The following is a 24473-nucleotide window of genomic DNA, read 5'->3' as shown; positions in this document are numbered from 1 at the left end:
AAATGTTATTTTATTTTTTGAATCAACAGTTTTTCGATTATTAAATTGAAAGAAAAGACACTGTATATTGAGTAGCTTGCAAGATCGTCTAATCTTTCCCTTCTGTTTGGATTTCTTTGTCATCTTTCAAATATTGTGCTTTTCTCACAAATCAAAGATGTCTATCGCAGCAGGTTTTTAATTCGCGCATGCGTCGTATATAGCTGCCTTCATGTGAGATGTAACAGCTGGTTGCAGTTTGTCGCGAAAAGAGGTTAACAGACGTCATCCTACAGAGGCAGATCATAAACCACGATCAAAATTGAAATTTTAAATTGAAAGTTATCGTCCGAGGACGAAATTGATGCTGCCGCTGCGTTTGTCATAATCGTGTGTCCATGTAACAGTTTCACGACGTGTTTTTTTTACCAAAGTCGCGTGGCTTCTCACTTGACAGGTGCGATCAGCTGTGATTCTATATTACAATATTTTATATTTAGGTTTTTTAAATTGTAATAAAATGTGAAGAAATGCGAGTAGCTAGAAAATCTGATAGCAAATAAATTTCTTTCCTTTGAAACTTTATGATAATTCTATTTATCCCATTTCTCTCCTTGGAGTAAGTCATATGAATAAATAATAAAATTAATAAAAATATATTATTTTAATAACGTGTATCTTAATCATGTGTATGCTCTGATATTTTTTAATTAATAATTATTAAAGTTTCCTGTTTTATTCATCTGATATATATAAAATTAATTTTATTATTAAAACAATATACATGTATATTTCTATCAATATTTTCATATCTATAATAATAGATATATAATTTGTTTGAATATATATTTATATTTATGTATATATTTTTTTTATTTTAGTTATTACATATTGGCACCAACTATGTCAAGTTGATCAAGTATCTAAACTAATTGCATATAAATTGAATTTATATAAAATTTATTTATATGATTTTCAGACAAGTCTATGCCTATCAAGATATATACTATTCATTCCAAATTGGGTACTATTTTGCTGTATAGAGATGGTATAAGTTATAAAATATATTATTTATTATTATGAAAAGAGAAGAAAGATTTCTGCTCTAAAAATAAGATAAGACTCTTGCTATTTTTAATGAAAGCAGTCTATGAAAATATGATAGATGTCTTGCGCTGCCAAACACAATGTTCAAATTGGAATCCTATATAACGCCAGTAATTCTCAGTTATGTAGAGAAATATGTAAAAAATTTTAAGCCAGAACAATCACAGGTAAGCACATAAGAGTTTTTGCATCTACATTTATTTGTGATAAAATGTTGTTAAATATTTTTGAATTTTCTAAAAATCTATATTTTATATTTCTCATTCATAATGTCAATAGTTTGGAAGAAGAAAAAGAAAGTAAATATATATAGAATATTGACATTGTTTTCTCGCTATAAAATTATATTAGTTGCTCTTGTTTAAAAGTATTAAATGAATTAATTATATATGGAATAAGTTTAATAACAATTTAAAATAAAATTAACAATTCTTCAAGATATTTTAGAAAAAGAAACATTTTTTTCAGGTATCCTTGTGGGGTGGAGATGCATCATTTCAAAATCTGGATCTACGATTAGAGGTATTAGAGGAACAACTTAATCTTCCATTTGTCTTTGTTAGCGGCCACATACATGAACTGTTAATACATGTTCCTTGGGTAAAAATTACCTCTGAACCAATAGTTGTTACTATTAATACTATAGGTAGATAAAAAGATAAACAATTCTGTTTAGTAAATATTATATTTTGAGATGAATAATTACACTGTTTATTTTCTTTTTCAGAGTGCATTTTAAAATTGAAAGATGAGAATACCACAGAAGCTAACACAACGACATTACAAAAGAAAAAGGAGGTGGTGCAGTAAGAATCACTTTTATAATCAGATATTATCATGAAATTTTATTAGCCTTTAGTATCCATTTGGTTACTTAGTATCTAAAAATAGTAAAATATATGTATATAGATAAAGTGAGATTTTTTAATTTTTCATTATAGAGAGGAAGCTCCACCTGGGTACATAAAAAGTATAGTCACAAAAGTTATTAATAATATTACTATTCACTGCAACAATCTCATTTTGAAATATGTAGAAGAGGATATTGTGCTTAGTGTAAATGTCAAATTATTAAGTATGCAAACTGTTGATAATAAATGGCAGCCAGCATTTACTGGTAGGTATTTTTATATACAATTACAGAACAAAATTTATTTGTTTTATTAAGTTTTAATATAGATTAAAAATATATTAATATATATAAAATATTAATGCTTACAGATGTCAACACTCAGGAAGTGATGCTTAGAAAAGTTATTACTATCCAGGACTTGACATTGTGCTTAGATAAAATGGATGCATCAGGAAAAATAGAAATATATCAGGTATTTATTTTGAGATATATTTTTTTAAATATGTAGAAAAAATATTGTAAAACGATCTAGGAAGAGAAACTAATTTGAATAATAAATATAGGATCCCGTTTTATACCGATGCTCAATGACAATCCGCATGATTATAAACTATCACAGCAACACCTCAAAGAGGGCATCTATCACAAGACTTGATCTTCATTGCGAAAAAATGGAGTTTAGCATGACTGAACAACAAGTGCCCATGCTCCTCAGACTAGCCGCCTTGGTGATGGCATTACAAACGAAGCAGTTTCCATTAAGCAAGGAAAAATCTTCCATTACTGTGGATGAGAGAGAGGATGTTATACAAGGTTCGCCATCGCAGCTCTTTCTTATCTTAAATATCTTTTTTTATATTTTAGGTATACATGATAATAATTTTCAGATGATACAAGTCAAGTAGTGGGGACTTCGACAGATGCGGTTGGATGGGGTGGGTGGGCTTGGGATATAGTGTCATCTGTTTTGCCTGTTGATTGGGACAATAATTGGTCTGCTGAACAACAAATGGCATATTCTGGTCATACTGTACACTTGGGTGTTTATATAGATGATGCTACTTTAACGTTTAAGGTAATGAATATAATTATCTTTCAAAGAAACATTTCTGTTACATACGATATTGGAAATAAATTGTTATATCTCAATTATTTTTTTGCAGACTGTTGAAAGTGTCAAAGAACAGTTATTTTACAAATCGCGGAAAATTAGATACAAATCGTTTTTATCACTTCGATTAAATGGAGTTGTGATGGATACTTTAATTCAAGGAATTGCAATGACAACGTTTCAAGTAGGAGTGGCATGCATACAACTCTATCCACGAGGAACGTGCAGTTGCGGACACGTAGAAGTTGTTGATGGTGTACAGGTAAAGCAATTAATCATTTTAGCCAGGTGAAAAATTAGATAGAGTATGTCTGAGAGGTAAATTATTATTATAGCCGCCTCTTTACGTAATAGCTGGGAGCTTGAATATTGATTATCTGAAAGATTCGTTATTTGACGAAGAAGCTGTGGAAAATAAAGGGAAGAAGAGAGATTACAAGCAAGGAATAGATTATCACTTAACGATAGCTTCGGGTATATATATTTATCTATTCTATTGAATATGCATAAATATTTTATAGATAATAATGGAAATTTATTAATTTTTTTTTCAGTTGAAAAATTATTAGAAAGATGTCCAGCATTTGTGATGGATTACGTTTATTGCGTGGAATTGCCAGACGACATAACGCCTGAAAGACTGCTCGAGCTCGGATCAAACTTTGAATACAGGTTTGAAAGATTTCGATAGCTATGTATTTGTGAAACAACAAAGAGTTTCTATTAACAACTCACTTTTTGCAGCAATTTTCAGGAACGCAGGATAATAAGATACTTATCTGGAGATCTGATAATCAGGTTATGCTCCGGTATTTTTCATCGTATTGACACTATCAAACAAGCTGCGGCGAAATATGATTATAATCCCTACATTGTAATAAAACCAGGTGAATATATGATGCTAGAAAAATATTTTTGTTAATAAGAAAATATTCTTATTATTTAATTTTTATTAATTAACAATTAATTTATTAATTACCATCAATTTCTTAGTTTAATGTTACACTAAATAAAAAAGAATGGAAATTACATATAAATATCTATTTTAGATCCCCTCATCGATGAACTACCTCCTGTTACATTGGAAGAATACGAAGCACTCAGAGAGAATGTATCAATGACGGAGACAAAGTTAATATTAAAAACAGCATCGCTGCAATTACAACTGGCAGATCATTGCGTCATGGGAGCCCCACGGCAACGTAAAATTGTCGAAACTCGAGTAAAAAATATCTCATATTTTTTAAATATATTTTAATAATTGCATTAATTATATTTATGAATACAACTTGTCTCTTTTCAGATTACTCCATTATCTCCAGCTCTTACAGATGATCCTTTTGTAACCATTGAATGCGATGAAGCAATTGCTACAATAGTTCAGCCTATGTATCCGTTTAGACTTGTGGCTTGTGCTTCAAAATTGACGGATTTACAACCGGAAATGTTCACCCAATGCCACGCGATTACTAATATACAAGTGAGCAGAGTGTTTATGCATAATCATTGAACATACCTTTAACAGACCTTTAATGTTAGAATGCTTATATAGATAACTGGAGCAAAAAGTCAACTCCATTTGACAAAAACTTGTGATACTTCAATAGTGATGCCTTACTCAGTGGAAGCGTCTTCAAAGATATTATTGTATCCTCAATATTGGCGAGACATAGACATGGTTCAAAAATCGTATTCTCTTCAATCAGATAGTGTCACTATCACAGGAACTAAAGCAAAGTTAATGGCTGCTGTATCTGTAGCAACTTCTATTTTTAATTCTGCAGATACAACAAATCCACTTATCTGTTCTACGCTTTTTAATGACGCCTGTCAAGAGAAATGTATGTTAATGATGTAAATCTTTTAATATGTTTTTATCTTATATATTTTTTAAATATAGTAATACATTTTTCTTGTTTGTTGCAGCACCAGTGTACTTAGAATTATACCTAGAAAATATAATGTGCAAAAATGTATCATCTTCGGTGATGATATCAAACGAGATGAATGTAAATTCTATAAAAATATTTGCTCTCAATGATCTGCAACAAGCCTTTATTCTTTCGGGTCCAGAAAATTATGACGGCAAGTTCGTATATACGTATACTACGTATATATTATTAATAACATGTGTTTACACGAAATTTTGAGACCTTTTGACTAATTAGACCTTTATTTTTTTTAGTGATACAGGAAATGTACCACTTTTATCTAGTATAATACAATTTCCTAAAAATGTCGAACTACATACACATCCATCGCTTGTTTTGTTTAAAATTGCCGAGAGCAGAGCTTCGTTGGATCCACTTTTCTTTGAATGGCTAAAATATCGTCCCACTTATCATAAATCGGGAAGCGTACACGTATTACGTTCGGATAGCCAACAGTTGATCACCGAAGGTACATCGTCCGATACAGGTACTCGAAAAAAAACATTTCCGAGTCTGTATGAAAGTGTGCATAGTTCATCGGACAAAGAGAAAAAGAGATCAGCTGTAACAGAAAAGTCGAAAACACTGCGATATGATGAAACGCAAAAGAAAACTGAATCTAAAGCAGAAGAGGAACAACAGGTATTAAAAAATTATATTAAATATATCGCAAATATATATAATATATATAATATAAATATATATAATAATCATAGAATGATTGTATCAATTAATTACTGTGCATTGCTTATGAAAACAAGAGGAGAAAATTGTTTTTAATATGACAATTACATTCATTATTAAAGATAGAAATAAATGATTTATGCTAGAATTTGCAGAAATCGGGAATATTGGTCAAATTAGCAGAGTCGTATTCGTGGTGGTGCAATCTTGTGTTAAACGGTTACATAGGACATATTATTATTTATATTCCATCTGATACGATGAGTGGCATTGGCGCTGATGGTAAATATTGAATATATTATTAAATAATAATAAATAATAAATATAACAATTAATAAAATGTATATATTATATATAAGACATAGAACAAGCCAAAGACAGAGCCTTAATAGAGAATCAAGATTTACAAATAATGATAATAAAATTACCAAGTCTTCTTATACACTCGTCTAATTTAAATGCTGAATCATTGAACCCGTATCTGCAAAATCTTCCTGTTAAATTGCCAGAATCTATGTGGACATGTCGTAAGTCTATTCATAATTCAGAAAAAAAACCCATTGCTATTTTATGTAAGATAAAATAAATTTAAAATACATATTTATATTTATTATTGTTGTTATATTATTTTAGGAGTACAGAGCTTTCCGTGGACGTTAAGTCTTATAGACTTTCATTGTTACACATTGCAACAGAGAACACAAAAAAGTTTTATAAAGAAAGTAACATTAAATGCTACAGTGGCTCTTACAACTAAGACAGCTGCAATTCAGTCAAATACACTTACTGCTTTAAGCATTTGTGTACATATTGATAATTCTCCTATTTTTATTTCACTTTCGGAGGAACAGGTATTAATTATGAATCTCTATTAATTATTATTTAAATAATATTGATATGATATAATATAAAAATGTAAATTTTGAAATGCATTTTCAGGTTGTTTTCATGAGCAATATAGTCTTAAATATCATAAAAATATTACAAACTTTATGTAGCTCTCAGGAAAGTAACACAGTTGTACGACAGATGAGCAATGAAATGCAAATTGTTCTCCCTGCCATACCTCAAACTCCGTCCACTCCGACGCAATTAATGTATCAAGAGGATACAACTAACTCAACTGTATCTACATCGAAAGAAGACCTAAGATATGGTAATTTGAGAATATATTTGACTCTTATATATTATGTTAATATTTGTTCTTGTGAAAATATTAATTATTATAATTATTTACATTAAAATATATATATATAATTTTTACAGAAAAAGATGGCTTAGCTGTAACAGCATGGATTCAATGGACCATAACAAAAATAGCAATTAAATTATACATTATGGAACAAGAAGACGAATCTTCTTTAAAGTTGATGTTGGAATTAGAAGATATTATAACATCTTTAGATTTAAAATCGGTCTATATGCAAATAAAAAGTAAAATCACAACAGCTACAATATTACATTACGTTAGGTAAATTAATATTTTTATAAAATTTATACACAAAAACATATTAGTCTTACAATTAGCAAAGATAGATTCTTTGTTATTATATGCAATATTTTTTTAATTTGTACATTCATATTATGATTTAATAGAAGTTCAAACGCATTAAATTGGGATGCTGGTGAATACGCCGGACTAATACTCTGCGGAAGAGAAGATAATTTAGAGAAAGGCGATGATTCGGGTTTTCTAAGTTTCACGCTTACTCGTGCAAAATCGGGAAATGTCTACACACGTTGGGGTACCCATAAACGTTACAAATCACAAAAGGTAATATATTGGTAATTTCATTTAAATTATAAGAAAGAATTCTATCAATCATGTTTATTTATGTGAATTAATAATAACTCTCTGTTATTTTCTTTTTCGAACATTTAGAAAGAAATGCTAATTGATTCGACGTTGTCTATGAACGGCTACATTTCTGAAATATTCATCAAAATGCAAATGGTCGATATAATCTTACCACTTAGTGTAATTGGCAAATATACTCAATTGGTGAAACCTTTTGCATGTTTCGGTTCATGTATCGAGCGAAGTGCGGAAGTCACTCGTGGTAAAAGTACATCAACGCCATTAACTGGTATAATCACTCTGAATAATGAATCATTACCATTGATACATTTGGAGTTCAAAGGTTTTCGACTCATGATGCCAGCCTTAAGTAATGCAAATAAATTACAACACGATTTATTGATGCTCCAGGTTTTGTAAAACGTTTTATTTTTTTTTAAACTTTTCACTTTCCTGATAATATGTTTAAATATTTTTTCTCTCTTTTATAGTTGGATGGAATTCGTATCACGCCGGATGCAGAAAATCCAATTTGCAGAACTCCATTGCGAACTGACATATATCAGCTGGCTGCTCAAGCAAATATATTAAATGTACCAGGTTCGGCTGTCGAAGATCGTCAGTATCAAATTAGCGTTAAAGGAGTGTGCGCATATACTACAACATGGAGGAATTATCAGCTAAGCATTAATAAGGTTTACTATTAAACAGAGACATTTTATAATTATATATTTTTTTTAGCTTCTTTTAAAAAATATTTCTTGAAATATATTAATATATATATATATATATATATGTACAAATATTTGATAATTATATAATCTTTGCGGATTGTATATTTTTAGAGGATGTCTCAATCATACCTGTATACAATGAATGAGAATCCTGCATTAGAATGGAATAAGCTTGGGAATGGTAGTAGTCTCGATCCATATTTCTCTACGTCTCCTGTATTAACAAAGTAATGTAATTAATACGTATATGTACAAAATCTATTGTATTTAGCTAATTAGACTTTTAATTTTAATTCTAGATTTGATCTCTGTTTGATCATTGCACCAGCTGTCACATTTAAAGGTGACACGATAGTTTGTGGAAGTGCCATAGAAGTGAATTGCATTACAGACATAGAGTTGACAATAAATTTGGATCAAATTAAGTTAATATCGATGCTCAATAATGAATTTATAAAACTATTGTCTGGAAGTTTTGAAAAGGTGGAAGAAAATAGTATTAATAATATAATTCAAAGATATCCTTCGAGCTCTCAAAACATTAAACCTATCAGTTGGTTGAAACAGACATTAGATGAACCAGATATCGATTTTACGAAAGACAGTGGTGTTGATTTTGAGATGTCCAGTGTACATTCGACAGTAATTGTAAGTTATCATTATTACATTCTTATAGAAATAATGCTTCACGAATTATATTAATTTGTTTTAAAAATAATAATTTCATCAGGGAAGACCTGCGGTTGCTGAAACTATGACACTCCCACCGTTTGAATTTTTAGTGAATTGTGGAAAGATAACGCTTATTTTGTATGAAGTTCAGAATGCATTTCTTGATTTAGAACATGATGCAGTAAGTAATAATTAATAATTATATAATTTACTTAATTATAATAAGTGTTTTAATTATTGTCAAAATATTAATTATTTTTTCAGGATATACACAAAACTGATTGTGAAGACGATAATGATAATATAAAACAGCCACTACTTTATCTAATGATCAATCAACCGAATATTTACTTTTCTCAGCAACATTTATCTAAAAAAATTCAAGTATGCATTTTTTTATCATTTAATTTTAAAAAGCAAAAATTAATATATTATTTGGCACTTAACTGCTTGAATAGATTTCTTGCTTCAATTAATATTATTGCGATTTTAAAGATATCCTGTTTTGATATAACAACGGCGCTTGGCGATGCCCAAAATCTAAACACGATACCGACTGAAAAGGATTTCAAAATTTTTATGATAGAAACGAAGCATGGAGATTTACATCCAGACACTGGTATTCCACCTTCTTTTGCTACAGTAAAATCTGAGATGTTTCTAAGCAAAAATCGACAATTTTTTGTCGAAATGGGACGGCCGACGAAAATACATCTTTCTTTATCTCGGCTCAATCAGTTTTATAATATACGGAATAAGGTATTCCATGAGAAAAAGAAAAATGCGTATGTATATGCATACATTTGTGACAATTCTATTTTATATGCGCTTCAGGTATTATCGTGTTTTATGGACGGCGATGTTACACAAGTACCAGGAAAGGAAAATGAGGTTGTGGACCCTGAAAATTTAGCAGCACCGACAAAATCGAGAAAATTCAGTGTACCTGATCTACATTTAAGTACAAAACAAATCGTATTATCTTTAAAGACTGATACCGGAGCAGAAATCATTATCAGTTTAGCATCGTTAAACGGGAATTTGTCAACACTTGTGAGACCAGACAGGATATATTCAAACTTATCCATAGATTCTTTTATTATATCTGCGATCTTAAACGGAAACATCAAAGTGTTATTAAATCCATGGTGTTGCAACATAACGAGTTGCTTACTTTGGGAATCTTCATACAATAGCGAAGTCATTCCGCAGATACAGGTACAGGCAGACAGTGAAAGTCTATATCTCGATTTTGGACCTGATCAGATTAAAATTATAAAAATGGTCATGCAAGATTGCCAGTTGCTTTTAAGCGAATTTGCCTCGTGCTCTACGAGCGAGAATAAAAATGAGAAGCAAATTGTATTATCGACCGAACAACATTACAAGGATGATTTAAAGGCTGGTGCATTCCAGTTTGTCGATGGCACTGCGGACGAGTTACCTTTTCCGTATCAAGTTAGTTAACGCAATTATATTAAATTAAGTAAAAATAAAGAAATTTAATTTATTACTTTCTTACAGGTAGTATTCTTTGCTTATCCCCAACAAGCGATGGCTTGGAGATATCCACAACCGCGCACATTAACGAGAATACATATATCTCCTGTTCCATTTGAAGTAAGTACTAAAACAATTCGTTACATTGAAATTAAAACCATCAATGTCGTCTTAAAGACAAAAGGATTCGTTACAGACAGTGGACGCCGATGGCAATTATATCGACAGAATTTCTTGCATCCTCGAATATTGGAGCGACAGTCACATGTCCTATCAACGTTACGCAGATTTTTACTTATCGGAAACGGATTCCTATCGATTGGATTTACCGGAGAGAGCGCCGGCACGTGCGGTGGCCTGCGTGTGGCGTGTGGTTATTTCGTCCAGCAACAAGCGGTCGCTTTCGAAAAGCATCGTTTCCGCGCGTGCTCTCGCGGCTTGTTTGCGCATTGATTCTTATTTTAATCCTCTGTTAATACCAAATGTGCAGATCGCCTTAAATATTGGCGTGCTTCACGTGTCTCTGTACAATCATATCGATACTACTGTGTACAATAATCTACCGCCACCGCTGGATAGGTATACGTTGAACGGGAGGATCCCCGAGATACAATGTTTTATGTCTGTGGAACAAAAAGGAGCAGTTCTGGTGCTTAACAAATGGGTAGACGATTCCACGTTGCTCGATATCGGCGGTACTTTGAGCGTACACGTATTAGACTACAGTCATTTGACCATGCAAGAGGTACTTGATTCCTTAGAAGGAAGATTACAATTATCATTGTCGGACAAGATAGACGTGTCATTCACGAGTAACCCGTTTACATTGAAATTGGGTCCGGCGATCACTCACACTCTTGCGGTCTCCACCCGTCTATGGCTGGCGTCTTTCGATGAGGAGGAGAAAAGTGTGATTGTCCTGACGCGTTATGTAATTGCCAACGATAGCAATGTATCTATCCGTTTTGGTCAAAGTGCCACTGGTGACAGTATACTTCTCGAGAGCAGGCAGTGTAATTTTTATTCGTGGCGACAAATTGGAAATCAGATGATACGAATATCGATCGAGGAGAACGCCTGGGTATGGAGCCGACCCTTTCCCGTCAACAAGGATGGAATCCACGTTATAGAATTTAATAATTCAATGACTAGCACGGTAGTTTTCGTAAATGTTACATCGCTTTCCGCTACGCAGAAACTCGTAACGTTCTCGGGACAGCTCGTAATTTCTAATCAATTGATGGATAATTTCGAGATGAGATTGGTCAAGTATGAAGGAGATGTCGGCTCTAAAGTAACGGTCTCGAAGGAGGTGTATCCCATTCCGGGTAAGAGCTTTCCGTCATCTATTATGCTTGAAAATAACCGAAAGATGGCTATGAGGCTACGTTTCACCAATTTGACGCACTTATCCTGGACCGGCGACATTCCTCTGCAACCAAATGTCAAATGGGGCCAGCCCTGGCTTGTAAAAGTACCGCTCCAAGAACGCGGTCAATTTTTTAGTATCTGGGTACGGATTGTAACACAGACGATACAGGACAAAGTGAAGATCCTCGCGGTACTGAGCCCGCTTTACATGATCAGATCGCATTTACCGGTGCCGGTTAGAGTCCAGATGGAAACTCCGTCCTTGAAGATGTCATCCAGCACGATGGTAAACGGTCGCGGCGAGTGTCAGCAACTGTACTGCCCCGGTACATTCGAGCACTTTCATCAACTAACGTTTCAACTGGAATCCGGTGTTTCCGCTTCGAATCCTTACGTGCCGCTCTCGTATAGTTCGGTAGATCAGCGAAAGTTCTTTAGAAGACCCGATGTCGAGGACATCGACAAAATTTTGCGAGATCTCAGAGCTCGAAAGGACGACGCGAAGTGGCCTTTTCAAGGGGACGACACAGGGGAAGAATGGATATCTGCAGAGCAGCCGCAGACACATGTACAGGTAAAATATCAAGACGCAGGACTGGTCTCTAGTACCTTATTGTTGGAACTACAACCCTGGTGCTTTGTAATGAATTCGCTGGGCTGTCACATCTCACTAGTGTCGGAGGATACAGAGTTGTGTCAGATTCCTCACTACGGCATAGTCACGCCGCCCAAGTTGGAGGGCACCTTTCACGTGGGCGTCGGAATCGGCGATACTTATTACACGTCGCAGACGTTGCAGCTGGCACGACCCGACTGGGGCCAGAGCTTTTACATGCCGCGAATCAACGGCATCGTACCGGTAGACGGGAATATCAAGACATTCGTGGACTGCGGCACAAGCGTGTCCATCTTGAGCATCGGTTCTTCCATGCACGAGGATATGCGCCTGGTACGGATCGCGAGCAGTCACGTTATTGCCAATCTGACGTCTCAGGAATTGTGCGTGGCTACGCTCGCAGTGCACGAGGAAGCGAGAGACCTGCAACTGCCGCACGATCTCACCCCTTGCAGCCTGAACGTCTCGCCGTCCGAAGATCAAAGACAGGGTACACCAATCGTACAATGGTACACACTGTACACGGAAAGCAATGTCGAGCCGCTCGTATTTTATCTATCTCTCAGTCTTGGTCATAGATGGTCCTGTCCGATCAGAGTGGACCAAGCGATGAGCCGCAGATCCATCGCTATCCCGAACGGTTCTTCTACCATGCCGGTTATCGTGACAACGCAAGAAGAGAAGGGTACCACGTTCATCGTGATACATAATGACGATCATCCGCAATTGTTGATCGAGAACGCTTGCGGCTTTAAGATCCTGCTGGGACAAGCCGATGAAAAAGGAAGCGAGATATTACCGGACAGCATCCACTTTACGTGGATGTGCGAAGTCGATAGCGGAGCAACGTTCAACTATTCCCTTCCCTGCGTCAGTAACAGGCTACCCGATACTGTCGTTCCGAGCACGTCGAACGTACTGTTATTTTCCACCGTGCAAAACGATCAGGTGATAGAAAAGGCCAATTTAAAATGGTCGAGAGGCGTGAATCTGTCCGTATTGTTGTCTACGCCGATGGATCAATATCTGCGATTGCCCTCGTACGGCGATGTTAAACTCATAATGCAGAATCGCTGTTACACCACTCACATCAGCATCGTGCCTATATCCCAGATTGAAATATCCGCTCAAGACATTAGAAGCAGATTATTACGAAAGAAAAATATGGCAAAGGATCGCGATACAATCGCGCCGATTCCGTTAAAAAGATCAGAAGAGGATAAACTATTGCAGTATGTACAGAGTTCAAGTAGCTCAACATCACTGACGAGCTTCTTTTCGGCTCAAGAGGACGCTTTGCCGGAAACAATGGTTGTCTCGTCATCGTCGAAGCAGTTGATTCCGGAAACGATGGAGAAAACTCTCGCTGAAAATCAATCGAGATCCTCCAACGATGCCACTTCGACGAATCCTAAAGAAGGCTCTTTAACAGTTTACCTACGCGCGTGTACCATCGCCATTCTTCACGACATCAATGAGAATGCGCAGAGAATTGAAGTCGCGAGTCTGTCTATGACGGATTTGGTAGTCACCGTAAATTCAAAGGCTAGATTTATCAATCTACATTGTTACATAGGCGACTTACAATTTGATAATCAATTATTCGATCAGGGAGGTTTCGACTTCCCTGTAGTATTGATAAATCAGAATCCATTGCCCAACAGAGAAATGGTATTTTATAGCAATAATTGTTTAATGACGAATATGGAGAAAATCAAACAAGATTCTTTAATAGCCATCGAGTATGTCTGGGAAGTAAACGGAACTATGATAGGTATGTATCTTATGAGAAGATATCTATCGAATATATATATATATATATATATATATATATAATAAATAATGTTTTAAGCAGATAAATTTAGTTTAATTCATATAGATAATGATATATATTTCTGTTGCAGCATCGAAGGAATATCGCATGAAAATCGCACCCATCAGCGCGTACATCGAGGACACATATATAACGCAATTATTAGATTACGCAACTTCAATGATACCACCCCGTTTGGTGTTGAATGACAGTCCTAAAAGGGTGCAAACGATAGCTATTTCGAACGCAGTGTACATACCGGATTATATCATGATTGACTCGAAAATCTTGAGCAAGCCGTTGAGATTGCAAAACTTTGTGATAGAACCGTTGTCCATTTTGTTGAGCGTTCACACTTCTGTACGATTATACGTCGCTCTGGATCATTCCCCGTTGTATTTCGGTGTCTTCGAGAGGAAGAATCTGCTGACTACCCCTTATAGGCTTGGCAATGCGCTTACTATGCATTATTTGTCTGGCGCTATATTTGGAGCAGGTCGATGATATATATATATAAAATACACTTATCTTTTTGCTATATAATAATGAGGTAAATAACGAAATTATGTTTGGTACGTCAGGTTGGGTAGTCGGATCGTTAGAAATACTCGGATCACCGGGAGGTTTGGCGCAAGCGCTCGGATCCGGTCTCAGAGACTTCGTTTCACTACCGTTTCAAGGACTGTTGCAAGGTCCGTGGGGTTTCATCGTTGGAATTACACATGGATCGGCCAGTCTGATGAAACACGTTACAGCGGGTATAAAAATTATTATTTTCTTTTTCATTATTTCGAGAGTACTTAAAGATAAATATAATTAACCATCTTGTTTTCCCTCTCGTAGGTACTGTGAATTCCGTAACAAAACTGGCATCTAGCGTCGCACGAAACTTGGATCGTTTAACGTTAGACGAGGAACATGTTCAGCGACAAGAAGAATCACGAAGAATGCGTCCTCAAGGCATGGCACAAGGACTTTATCAGGGCTTAACTGGTTTCGGAATGAGTCTACTCGGTAGTAATTCTTTTTTTCTTCTATTTAAATATCTTTCTCATATGTAGATAATCGCTAATTATTGATTGTTAATCAGCGGCCGTGGCTGGCTTGGCGCATCATCCTCTGCAACAAGTGTGGTCAGGTGAGGCGACGACCAAGAGTTTAGTCACTGGAGTCGGACTCGGTCTAGTCGGCGTCGTTACTAAGCCACTGAGCGGTGCCGCGGAACTGGTCGCTCTCACGGGTCAAGGATTATTGCAGGGGGCTGGATGGAATCCCTTACCTACGGTAAAACTCAGATAATGAAAACTATTTTTTACGATTTACTATCGCGATCTGATTTTTGTCCATTTTTGTTCTTTAACAGCCACGTCAGAGACCAATTGTGCAATATACTACTGGCAATAATAGCACGTCCGTGCGATACACCTGGCGTTTGTCACCCTTGCTCGATCACAGTCACGACAGTATCCTTCACGTGACCAGCGCAGATTACGTCATTCACCAGGGCAGTAATCGCGCAGTGACGCTCGTCCTCACGCGACAAGCTCTATTACTTGTTAACATGGCAGAGGATAGCGTAGAACGAATATTCTCGTTGAGAGAATTGACAAGCGTTGATCATATCACGGAATCGACCATGTTGTGCTTGTATTGTCCACCGGCTGCGACACAGTCGAGCAGACCTTTTTCACCAGCCGAACATGAGGTAAAATAAGCTTGATTTTATAAACATATCAAATGTGATTCTAATATAAACGTGAATTTTTTTAGATGAATCAAGAAATGAGAGCGCGAGTTGAAGAGTACGTACGGACAAGCAGTACCGGTTTAGCCAGCGTGTCAACCAACAGCGATAGACAGTCCGATACCTTCGAGAAAACGTCTCCACATCCAGAACATACACTTACATTTTATGTTTGTCCAGACACTCGTAATTATTTATTATCATTGTTCAACATTGCCAAGCGACAAAATCAGGGTTCTGATTTTGCTGTTTTATAATAGAATGAATTTCCAAACATTTATTATTAATCACAATGACTGAGAGAGAATATTCCAAATAATTCTGTATGTCGAATCAAATGCATTCAAAATATTTTCTTTGAGTTTTGAAACCTACATTTATTATAGTTTTGGGGAAAATTGTATGTATATATTTCAAGAAGTTATAAAATGGAAACAGTATTATAACAAGAAAAAGAAATTCCCAAAATCCTAAGTAAATAACTTTATATAATATTCCAAAATTATTTGAATAGCCATATTTTCAATTTTTATTAAAATATATTACATAACGCTTTATATATGATTTTTACATAAAAAAAGTTTATTACGAATTTATAGCATAAATTTATTATAAATTTATACATTATTATAAATTTATACTATATAAATTATATAAAATATTTGTAATAACGCGTTGCTTATTAATGCGAAACCGTACAAATTAAAGAAAAGCACATGTATAAACTTTATTTATAAGTTATAATATACCATATGTATGAGATACAAGAACAAGATTTTATAAACATTATTTAATAATAATTATACATGTAATTGTCGACAGAAATGTATTATATGTGCCAAAATGTTGCGAGCAATCTTATCATCATTGGAATTGTCACGAATGATGTAACATTGATCTCTAATGATTCAGTGTTACGATAATATATTTTGCATATTTTTCTCATGGATAAAAAATTTAGCAAATAAATATGAAAAAGTTCGAGTTGTATCAGTAAGAACTGAAATATCCTCTTACTGATAATATGACATGTATTTATAATACTTTATAATATTTTTTTATAATCTTTTATTGCTATCTATTTAAAATCCTGTCATGCATTGTCTCGTGAATTCGTTCAATGTCGCTTAATTTGTAGAAAAGTCCGCAATATTTACACTGATTATTCTCGATAGATAATAATACTTTTCTACATATCACATGTTTACAGGGAAGCTTATAAAGAATACTATTATTACAACATTTACAATCAATAGATGTATTATGTAACTCGACTCTTTCTGGTGCACTGAAGTGTTTAATATTTGACAATAGAGTCTTTACATTACAATCTAAAAAAGTATCAACATCAGTCACTATCAATCTTTCTGGTTTGTCATCCTTATTATGATTGTGAGATTTATCATGAACTAATTTAGAAGAATTTGAAATCTTTATCACTTGTTTTGATCTTGCATTGGCAGTGGATCTGGAACCTACAATTGCTGGCAGTTGGTGGCAATATCTCTTTGTTTGCTGTAAATAATTACCCATTGTTTGCTTGCATGCATCTAATTTAGCATCTTTGACAGTCCTTTTTAAGTTTTTGTTTAGCACACACTTTGGTATTTCAATTATCCTTCTATCTCCTGCTATAGCTGAAGTTAAATTACGACCTAAGACTCTTGGTATATTCTTTATTTCATTCAAATTGCTATGGTCCAACAGAAATTTATCAATCCTTGACTTCAATGCAGTTGCCATAATTGGTTTTCGATGCTCATTAAATGTAATGCCAGTGAATGGATCCGATAATGGTCTACCCCAGATTGCTTCATTTTGTTCATGCTTTTCTAATGTGGTCTGATCTATTACATTACCGCTAGGTAATGTAATTGGCTGAGTCATTAATTCCCATGTAATAGGATCTAAGAAACTCTCAGGAACTTGAAATTTTCCTTTATCCTCTTGTCTGAATATACATTTGGAAAATATTTTTATTAGTTAACAACAAAGATATTATATATAACGTATTATATATAAATATATGCAAACCTGTTGTCAGTAGTATTTGCAGAGGTAGTGGCAGTTTTACACTCGGTTATAGGCAATGTCAATACAGCTGGGGGTTTAGTCCATAAAGTGTGTACACTTGCAACAACATCTTTCCCACAACGAGGTGATACTGTTCCCCAAACTTCAATCTTTCCTAATGCTGGTACCGATTTTTCTGTCTTACATATTGTTATTCGTAAAACATGAGTGTACATGGTCAAATGTCGCAAAGAGATTTTAATATAACGTTTTAAGAAGTTTGGTGGTACAGAAATTTTTGCAGGATCAACTTCACTAGGATAAAATAATAATCCATCATCAGAGGGGCTCAAAAATCCAGTGGACAGTAAGGTATATGGGGTATTGAAATCATTGGTATTGCTACAGTAAAGTTGAAAGCCCGATGACTTCTGCGATCCAACGGATGGCCAAATTAATATATGATTTATCCTGATGTTACAAAGAAATGTAATGTCTATATCAACTGGAGGTTTCATGCAGGAGTATGCCAGAAATCCTTTGTTGGCAACGCCTATCAGATTGGTCACTTCGTATCCTTCTGTACTGATAGTACTGCATTTGATTTCTGGACGTAAGCGAGGATCACAAAAATTCAAAAGCATTTTCTTTTATTTGCAGATCAACACATGATGCACATATACAACAAGTGTGTCTATTTGTTGTTCAACTACATATATATTTTTTAATTCTTTTTCAATCCTCTTTTTTTCTCTCCAAAAGTTTATCTCACGTTAAATACAAAAAATTCAACAGGACTGTTCTATCTTTTTATATATATTTCGATATAGATTGCCAGTATCTACTGGCATTCCTACACGTAAAATCATTCACGTTCATTCGCACATGACGTATGAATGTATGTACTATCAGTCTTCTCTCTGATATTACGTAATCCCTGAAAGCGATACGCCCTCTGTGGACATAAAAACGTGTACCTTGAACTACATAGCCAAAGTCCACGAATGTTCTCAATGGATAATGCATTATGTGCACAGTTTTGGTTGCGATCCGTGCTATGTCCACAAAATTTATTAACATATTTTGCTTATTCACTTTCACCTAAAAATAATTTGTTATTTCTCCACACTGGCAATAATTTACTTTTAATATCAAATAACCAAGTAAATATTGTCAATATTCTAATTTTGCCAATAATATCTTGATTTTTTGTAATTCTTTTTCTTTTATTAAACGCTATTTTTACATTCTACATTTTACAAATTAAAACTTATATTATATGAAAAAAAAATTTTCTTTCAACAATTTAATAATTTAAAGTATTGTTCTACAAATACAATAATAAACTTTTAGATATCGATAGATTCAATTAAATGGAATAAAGATCAGATATATATATATATATATATATACATATATATATATGTAAACATACACAATTTTTTAATTAGAAAAAACTGTTAATTTTTTACTTATTTAAGTAAAAATTGTCCGAATTATATAGTGTTTGCTGTCATAATCGTAAAAATTTCATTAATTTTAATTACATATTATTTTAAAAAAGATAAAATGAAAAATAAAAGTTTTAATTTTTACTTGACAAGCATTTTAATTTATATAGCTAAAGCATTAGAGCTAAAAGAAGGTATTTAATCATATAAATTCTTGTATTACTAATAATAAAATTGATGCGAGACACTTTCTGTAACAACTAATCGTGATTTGAAAAAAAAAGGAAAATTACTTATCAAAATTAATTAACCCAGATCATTGTTGCAAGAGACTCATATATATAAGTATATTTATAATAAAATTTTATTTTATTTAATTACTGTAATTTTATACATCTGTTGATTCGTTTAATTCATCTATTTGTCGCTTTGAATTTACAATTTTAATAGCAGGACGTTATATATATTAATTTCTGAAAATGAAACTTTATTAATTACTTAAATTAAAATGTGGATGATATCGCCAGCGATAAAATAATTCAGGAGATGCAATGGTTAAGCGATCAAACTGGCATAATTAAGCTTTTATTCAGTTATTCGGTGTTAATCATTACAGCGACAACGTTTCGACCTTTGGTTTAGGTCCTTATCAAGTCTATTCAAATGATGAGCAGTAATTATTTCATGGTTGTCTATTACACATCACAAGCACACGTCAGAAAGCAGATTGAGATCTCTTTCAAAAATAATGACAAGAGGTCGAATTCGACCTCTGTGTGTTCGCTCGTCAATATTTTTGAAAGAGATCTTAGTCTGCTTTCTGACGTGTGCTTGTGATGTGTGATGTGTAATGACAACCATGAAATAATTACTGCTTATCATTTGAATAGACTTGATTCTTAAAATGAGAATATAATTTTTCGGTGTATATATATAAAATATATAGTACGCAAAAATATTAGCATGCATATTAACCCCTCTGTCGGCGGATCATTAAAGATTTGTATCATTAAAACTGTTTTATAAAATTCATATATACATATATATAATTAAAAAAATATTTCATGTATCTTATATAAAATTAAAATAAATATCATATATTTCAATTTTAAAAATATTATTCTTTTTTCTATAATTTTTAATTTATACAAATATTATATCTATTTTAAAGTTTAAAAAATGAATTAAAAATATAATATAAAATTTTATCTTGGAATATAATAAGTGGAATATAATCACAAAAATAATTTTTTTTATGATTTAAAATTGACCCAAAGTTCGCCATGCACGCGGCTATCCCGCCGTCCGAGGGTTAAAACAACGGATTTATCTACAATCTATACATTTGTCTACACAATCTACACTCTGTATAATCTACAAATCTATACGCAAATCCGTTGTTTTAAAAAAAAAGAAAAGGTTTTTGTTACTCACCGACACTGATGCGCAACAGCGGAGTTGTTGACATTGAAGCTTATCTGTAACATACAATATAATATCCAAATTATAGCAATGTTTAAAATAATTAATATTAAGAAATTATTATGTACTCATTAAATTTGATATTTGATAGATACAATAATAATACGCAAATATATGTGGAATAATTTTATAAATTAAAAAAATAAACTATTTTTTAAACAGAAACTTTTGTAAGATTTATGCAAAAGTCTTTATCGCTGACTCTCTTTTACTTAAATTATTCAAACAAATAAACTAAATTAATTTGTATAAGGTATTTATAATAATTAATGTAGAAATAATAAAATAAAAATAATACTTACCCTAGGGTTGCTCCGCCGGTGCAGGATGCCTCTCCTAGGCCTCCTCCTCCTCTCAGATTGTAAGGGACGTCATGAACTATTGTTTTATACGCGCGATATACTTTTTTTAATTTGTTGAAACCACACAAAAATAAAATCGCGAAATATTTTAAACCGTACAAAAGTAAAAACGCGCGATACTTTGACGGCACTCCCGCACTTTTACGCGCGATACTTTGACGGCACTCCCGAATTTCGAAACGATCGAAAATCCCATTTTATCACGCACGAGAATCATACTTGGAGTCGATAGGTCGGGCACGATCAAGCTCCGAAGAAAGAAAGATCAAAATTGGGATAAATGAACGAAAACACGATCGCGATCGCGACGAATGTCAAAAATAATAGCGCGCTATATGTCACTAAGGTCGAATGTTATTATTTTATTTCGGAGTCATTTTAGACGTACTTTAACACGTTAAGATTTATCGTAATATTATTACATATTATTCGTATTATTATTACGTATATTACCGTCGCGAGAAACGTGTACGGCGCGCCTCGACCTCGACTTCGAGGTGACCGAACGCGAGGCGCACGTGCCGGCGCCGGCGCCGGCGCCGACATCGGAGTAAAAACACGTGCGCACACTACGCCCGCCGAAGTAAGAATGAATGACTCATGACTGTCGCTAGTCACGTACTCCGTACGCGCCGGGCTCCCCTCTCTTACTATGGAATGCGTGACGTCAAAGACAAGGTCGAGTATGCTCATTCTCTCTCTCTCTCTCTCTCTTTCTCCTCGCGTCAGACAATAACAAATACGTACTATAAGTACTACGTGATATAATTTAACGCGTTGAAATATGTACAATCAAATGATTCTAAAATACATATAAAATTCCTTAACTAAAATAATATTATTATTCAATTTAATGCGATATATTTAAAATACATGAAAAGCGATTACGAAATTTGTAAAATACTTCAACGAAAGCAATCTTATGACTTACTGTATGACTATTATAATTGCACGATTTATTTATTATATTCGTAAATAATTATATCAATGATGTGTGTGTGTATGTGTGAACAATTATTTGTAAAAGCGATAGAAATTTATATTATAGATATACACATATATTTATAGACGTATAATAATTAAATATGAATTAATAATGAAAAATATGTACAAATTTACTGCCTGTACTTATTACATTTACTAAATATGTATAACTCTCTGTAATTTTAGAAATTTGTCATATTATATTAAATAAATGTTCTCTCTTTCATCGTAACTATATAATTATTCATTTATATATATATTATGTATGTTTATTTTTTTTTCTATTAGAAAAAGAAAAAGAAAGAGAGAACAGAACAGATATTCTATCACTAAAAATTAATGTATTAAATACAATTTAATAATATTTTTAAATTTGTTTATTATAAAAAAGTTTTTTATTAGATGTGCCTGTTTTTATTATAGCTTATACTATTTAATTTATTCGATTAAAATATGAATTTTTATTAATAAAATATTTTACATAAATATCGGCAAAGTACTTCACGAGCAATAATGTATTTTAAAACGCTCGAAAATTCGCTTCTGAATGAATAGGAAAACATGATTCGCGAAGAAGGTATCGTTCTTCCCGCGGATTTTAGCGATACCTTCTTCGCGAATCATGTTTTCCTATTCATTCAGAAGCGAATTTTCGAGCGTTTTAAAATACATTACTGCTCGTGAACTATGTTGCCGATATTTATGTAAAATATTTTATTAATAAAAATTGAACTTTCGAGGATATTAAAAGACACATATTATTAATCGCGTAATGAGCATGTCAATTGCATAATCGACATTAATTAACAATAATTAATAAAGTTTCATTTCCCGAAATTAATATATCAAACGTCCTGTCATTAAAATTGTAAATTCAAAGCGACAAATAGATGAATTAAATGAGTCAACTGATGAATAGAATTACAGTAAATAAATAAAATAAAATTATATTATAATTATGTATTCATACATTATATAAGAGTTTCTTGCAACAATGATATTGGGTAATTAATTTTGATAAGTAATTTTCCTATTCTTTTCGAATCACGATTAGTTGTTACAGAAAGCGTCTCGCATCAACTTTTTGTTATTAATAATACAAGTATTTATAAAATTAAATATTATAAAATAAATTGCTTGTTTTTGAAAAGAGAAAAAGAGAGAGGAGAGAGAGAGAGAGGGAGAGAGAGAGAGAGAGAGAGAGAGAGAGAGAGAGAGAGAGAGAGAGAGAGAGAGAGATTGAGAGAGAATATAATTCATCGTTGTGTTTTGTCAATTTTTAATGTTATATATATAATTGTTAATGGTAAATATGTATATAAGAAACACATCTTTACATTTGTTTAAATATGAAACATATAATCCAACATATTATATTCTTTTATAGTAACTTTATATATATATATATATATATATATATATATATATATAAATACATATTAATAATTTTATTTTATTTAATTATTATAATATTATTCATCAGTTTCACACGTTTAATACATCTATTTGGTTTATTTTAACAACAGAATATGTTTGACACCAATTTCGGCAAAAAAAACTTTATTAATTACTGTTAATTAACGCCGATTATGCAATTGACATATACTCATACGCGATTAGTAATATGTGTTTTCTAATATCCTCGAAAGTCCAATTTTTATTAATAAAATATATGACATAAATATGAGCAATGAACTTTAAGAGCGGTAATGTATTTTAAAACGCTCGAAAATTCGCTGAAAAATTTTGAATGAATAGGAAAACATATTTTGCAAAGAAGGTATCGTTCTTCCCGCGGATTTTAACGATACCTTCTTTGCGAATCATGTTTTCCTATTCATTCAAAATTTTTCAGCGAATTTTCGAGCGTTTTAAAATACATTACCGCTCTTAAAGTTCATTGCTCATATTTATGTCATATATTGTATTAATAAAAATTGAACTTTCGAAGATATTAAAAGACACATATTATTAATCGCGTAATGAGCATGTCAATTGCATAATCGACATTAATTAACAATAATTAATAAAGTTTCATTTCCCGAAATTAATATATCAAACGTCATTAAAATTGTAAATTCAAAGCGACAAATAGATGAATTAAATGAGTCAACTGATGAATAGAATTACAGTAAATAAATAAAATAAAATTATATTATAATTATGTATTCATACATTATATAAGAGTTTCTTGCAACAATGATATTGGGTAATTAATTTTGATAAGTAATTTTCCTATTCTTTTCGAATCACGATTAGTTGTTACAG

General features: G+C 32.8%; 2 protein-coding genes across 4 annotated transcripts; one reads left to right on the top strand and one right to left on the bottom strand.

The window, feature by feature from the left end:
* Positions 1 to 216: 216 nt before the first annotated feature.
* Vps13b (vacuolar protein sorting 13B) lies at positions 217 to 16546 on the top strand. Of its 3 annotated transcripts, none has more exons than XM_072903028.1 (39): positions 217 to 436; positions 959 to 1253; positions 1555 to 1732; positions 1814 to 1892; positions 2028 to 2203; positions 2308 to 2411; positions 2503 to 2752; positions 2827 to 3014; positions 3103 to 3312; positions 3386 to 3524; positions 3605 to 3722; positions 3795 to 3937; positions 4100 to 4272; positions 4354 to 4530; positions 4603 to 4891; positions 4977 to 5135; positions 5244 to 5623; positions 5812 to 5947; positions 6025 to 6192; positions 6299 to 6516; positions 6605 to 6821; positions 6932 to 7136; positions 7262 to 7439; positions 7548 to 7874; positions 7955 to 8158; positions 8309 to 8424; positions 8497 to 8845; positions 8928 to 9050; positions 9134 to 9253; positions 9365 to 9628; positions 9704 to 10327; positions 10394 to 10489; positions 10566 to 14130; positions 14261 to 14665; positions 14751 to 14927; positions 15013 to 15183; positions 15260 to 15453; positions 15533 to 15874; positions 15940 to 16546. In XM_072903028.1, the coding sequence occupies exons 2-39, from the start codon at positions 1167 to 1169 to the stop codon at positions 16168 to 16170; spliced, it is 11280 nt and encodes a 3759-aa protein (XP_072759129.1). In that variant the 5' UTR covers positions 217 to 436; positions 959 to 1166; the 3' UTR covers positions 16171 to 16546. The 3 variants fall into 3 exon arrangements, with proteins under 3 accessions (XP_072759129.1, XP_072759128.1, XP_072759127.1); XM_072903027.1 differs by having other exon boundaries at positions 218 to 436; positions 4977 to 5139; positions 5236 to 5623; positions 5821 to 5947; XM_072903026.1 differs by having other exon boundaries at positions 218 to 436; positions 4977 to 5139; positions 5236 to 5623.
* Positions 16547 to 16700: 154 nt separating this feature from the next.
* On the bottom strand, positions 16701 to 18851 carry LOC140671606 (RING finger protein 37). Its single transcript, XM_072903029.1, has 2 exons — positions 17948 to 18851; positions 16701 to 17864 (listed from the first exon to the last, which is right to left on the bottom strand). Exons 1-2 carry the CDS (start codon positions 18568 to 18570, stop codon positions 16988 to 16990), a joined length of 1500 nt encoding a protein of 499 aa, XP_072759130.1. The 5' UTR covers positions 18571 to 18851; the 3' UTR covers positions 16701 to 16987.
* Positions 18852 to 24473: the final 5622 nt, after the last annotated feature.

Source organism: Anoplolepis gracilipes, chromosome 12 (genome assembly GCF_047496725.1).
Source record: "Anoplolepis gracilipes chromosome 12, ASM4749672v1, whole genome shotgun sequence".
NCBI lineage: Eukaryota > Metazoa > Arthropoda > Insecta > Hymenoptera > Formicidae > Anoplolepis > Anoplolepis gracilipes.
Note: the sequence above shows the minus strand (reverse complement) of the source record. Positions and strands in the feature narration are given on the sequence as shown.